Here is a 4,237-nt window from a genome sequence, read left to right on the forward strand (position 1 = left end):
GGGCTGTGATTGGCTGGACTCGTAGAAAATGAATTCATAAAAACCAGAACGTATCTACCGTGTTATAGGGGGGTCGACTGTATTTTTCAAGAAAACAATGTTAAAATCCTCTATAAAGAAAAGAACATGTATTTGCATAAATTTAGAGAGCATGTAATCAGATAATAAATTGATTAATTTACAATTTTTTAAAATATATTTCTTCTACCATACCTGTATCTTCAGTTACTTTTTGTGAATTTTTTACAATAAAATTGTCCTAGCTGTTTATTATTATGAACCGTAAATAGTTTCTGATTAAGATTTCATTTGGCCCAATTGCTCCAATTAGGCTGACAAGTATATCATCTAATAGTTTCATTGAAATATTTACTTTTAAAACCAAAAACAAATTATAATAAAATTAGCGCATCACGAAAATTTAAGACTTCTTACTCCAAGTAAGTACTTTCATCTAAAACAGACTTTTTCGAGCATACACAAATTTAAAAATGTATGTTCTCAGATATACTCAATTTTTATTTGTATCTTCTTTAAATCCAAAAAAGATAATTTAATTTTAAATGAAAGCACTTGCTTAGATTTGAGATAATTCTTAAGCTTTCGTAACATTGTCATACACTTATTTTTTTATAATTTATACTGTACAATGTTCTGGCACCTGTCGGTTTTAAAAAATATAAATGAAATTTTAAATGACGAAAATGATTTAGTGTTTTCGGTGGATTTCGTTTACAAAATTTGGTAATTTTCATTATTCAATTAAAAGATGCAATGATTCATTGATAATTATTCACTACACTGTTAAAACTAATAGATAATTCAAGATAATATTTAATTTTCTAGTACTAATTTTCTAATTGTACATTAACTTACCAAATAATTCATCTTTGGCTAAAGCTTCGAGAACACGGGAAGAGCCAATAAGGTTGCTCAAGGAGGCAGACAACGTTGCGGCAAAGACACCGACGGCAATTAGTTGAGGACAAAGATCAACGTATTGCATATAAAGAAAGTTATTTCTTAGAAGAAGACTATAAATAAAGATTAATTATTATAAGAAAAGAAATAATAACTGTTAATTATATTGTTATACTTTACATATATAGTAAAAGAACTGATTTAATTTCAAAAAAATTATTTTAATAACTTTAATTTAATTTAATATTAATTCTGAATTCATTCAAATTAACAATAAACAAACTTCTTAAAGTGGAGTTGTGTAAAATTAGAGTTTTAGCCTGTTCCAGCAACAAGTTTTTATTTATCAAATATTTTCGGCTAGTCTTATATTCTTTATTTTACAATTTAAATTTTAAAAGACTTCTATTACATGTATGCTCGATCCTCACAATGGCTACTAACACAGCAAAAAAAGTTTGATAAATAAAAACTTGTTGCTAGAACAGACTATAACTCTTTAACATTAAACAAAACTATGTAGTTCATAAACCAGGTGATCCAGAAATCATTTGACATAGCAGCCATTTACCAAAAATTTAAAATTTTCTTTATTTTTTTTATGTAGCAGCAAACTGGATTTTTTCCCTTCAATATAAAGTGAGTATTTTTGCTTGTGCATGCATTTATTTATTATTAATACAAGTTTATTCACACATAACAGCGTAAATGACTGCTATGACAAAAGATTTCTGTATTACCCAGTCAACATGTTACTTTTCTGATATTTTCCTTTTCACAGTCAACTTGTACTTGGTCACACAATACATTTCTTTCCCTCAATGTCATCCAGGTATGACCTATCTTATTAACCAAACCTAACAGTCCTGACAACAATTTGAAAATTGGGAAATCATTTCTATTATTTCTTATGAGAAAAAATCTAACTAATTCCATCTGAATAACCCAACCAATTTTCCCAAATGACACTAAAACATTGCAAAAACATATTTATCTATCAATCCATGGTTTTTTTCAATTAAAGTCATTAAAATATATCCATAAACAGTAATGCAACAAATAAATTTGTATAGTACTAACTATTGAAAGTTATAAAAGAAAATGTTGTAGAAATAATAAAAAACATTGTAATGATACTATACATTTTATATTAAAATATTACTGTATAAGAACAGAACAAAACAGAAAAAAATAACAAACAATTAAGATTAAGCTCATAAGATATCTCAGATTTTAATAGAGAGGTTGCGGCCAATGTTTTCATTGCAAAAACGTGTACGTCGGACGTTCAGCGCCGCCTTCCTGTAAGCCTAGAAGTTTGACAATGGCATTTGGAACGTCAGTAGAATCATGCTCAACGCTTCAAACACCATTGTCAAACTTCTAGGCTTACAGGAAGGCGGCACTGAATGTCCAACGTACACGTTTTTGCGATGGAAACGTTGGCTGCAACCTCTCTAATAATAATAAAAAAATTACTAAACTGAAAACCCATTATATAAAATGCATACAATACTAACAAAAGTAGACAAGATTTTGGAACAGAGTTGCTCCCGAATTCATTACTTTTAATAGCACAACGTTTATATTTTACACAAATGCACTTTCAGGAAATTTGTAATACCAGATTATTCAATATGGATATCATGATGGATACTAAAAAATTTCCATTCATTGTAGCAAGAATTTGGATATAAAACATTCAGATACAAAGGTATAATTGTATTCTGTTCAAAGTCTTACCCTTGTCGTTTCGAATCAAGTGGAGAAGTTAAATAGGTGGTATCTGAATGACTCATATGGCAACAATAAAATGTTTTCTCCTGCAGAAACTATGTTACTGACCAACCGAAGGACTTAGGTTAAATATACGAAAATACATTGTAGACTGACAACAGTGGCTATGAAAACAATTAAAATTTTTAGAATAGTTGTAAGCTTCTTGCTTCAAACGTTAATTTAGTAATTATCTCAATTAACCAGATGATAGAGATATGAGGCTTATCAAACTGTAATGGAGCATAAGTAATCCAGATTATTCAATTATATTTATGCTCCTTTGAGGCTAAGTTAATTGAGATGATTATTAAATTAAAATTTTTATTACATTTTTCTGACTTTTCCTTTACCGACTGTTGCATTTCTAGCTGTCAGTTCAAAATTTTTGTGAATTTCAAAGGAACTGCAAGAGTTTGAATTTTACGTTTTCCATATCGTAATTTTCATTTATTAGAAATGTCTGTTTTTGGTCTTAAATAAATCTTTTTTTTATCCCTTTTTAATTTAAAAATGTTATGATTTGTATGTTTTTTTTTCCTATTCTGTTTGTTTATACTTAGCTATTAATATTTAATTTAAATACGTTTACATACACCTAGAATTTATTAAAATTTATTTACTTTAATGAATTAATTTATTAAAATAAATAAATTTACTTACCCTGAACAAGTGGCAGCAGTCAGAACAGCTAATATAAGATAAGTAAAAAAAGTAAATACAACTGCTGCCAGAGTCCCTTGAGGAATAGATTTCCCTGGTTTTGAAAGATCTCCTAGAAGAAAATAAATAGTTGTAGTTATTAAAATTTTCAAATGAATAAAATAATGATGTATGACAATTAGGAAATAATAAACTAATGCACAGAAAGCACAAAAGTCAGAAAGTTGAATAATAAACTGAATGTGAGGAGAAGAGAATATTTAGACTGTAGAAATGATAGCACATGGCAAAGCAGTAAACATTTTTCAAGTTTGTACTCAATCCTATAGTCTGTTCACTGTAACTTTGTGCATGCTTCCGCAAGAAAGCAGTATATGCTTTCCTAACAACTGTCGCCAGGACTAAATTTACAATAATTAACAGACATTTTTTATTAGGATACTGCTGTTGCTTCTCCAATGAGACGAGTAACGGGCAGTGATTTGTACAATTTGTAGCATATTGATTCTGTGGCTGCTTTACTTCTTAAAATTATGCACAAAATTATACCAAATATATCATCAATTCTGCATACACTATAATTTTTGGGACAAAATCAACCAAAAACAAAAAAATGTGCATTAGATTCAAGTAAATACAATGTAAAAAAATGTGCAAGAAATTGTAAGTAGATAATCTTTAATGCACATTTATTATGTAGTAAAATACCTGTAATTGACTAATAAAAAAATATAACCAATTATTACAACCAACAGACTGCCGAAAATCTATCGGGCTAGTTTTATGCTAATTATTAAATAAATTACGTAATCAATTTGGTACTAGAGGTAAGCGTTAGGCGCCATCTCTTATTAATATTAATAATTATAAATAATTT

General features: G+C 28.3%; 1 protein-coding gene across 1 annotated transcript in view; it reads right to left on the reverse strand.

The window, feature by feature from the left end:
- Positions 1-841: 841 nt before the first annotated feature.
- The window catches only part of LOC111615407 (solute carrier family 12 member 9-like), a 27,409-nt gene continuing 24,013 nt past the window's right edge, over positions 842-4,237 (reverse strand). Inside the window, exons 8-9 of the mRNA XM_023356823.1 lie at positions 3,361-3,472; positions 842-1,034 (exon numbers count right to left, since the gene is read on the reverse strand). Of these exons, the coding sequence (XP_023212591.1) occupies positions 857-1,034; positions 3,361-3,472 (290 nt within the window). The 3' untranslated portion in view covers positions 842-856. The remainder of the gene's footprint in view (positions 1,035-3,360; positions 3,473-4,237) is intronic.

This window comes from Centruroides sculpturatus, unplaced genomic scaffold (assembly GCF_000671375.1).
Source record: "Centruroides sculpturatus isolate CEXI.00-Female unplaced genomic scaffold, Cexi_2.0 scaffold2464, whole genome shotgun sequence".
Taxonomy (NCBI): Eukaryota; Metazoa; Arthropoda; class Arachnida; order Scorpiones; family Buthidae; genus Centruroides; species Centruroides sculpturatus.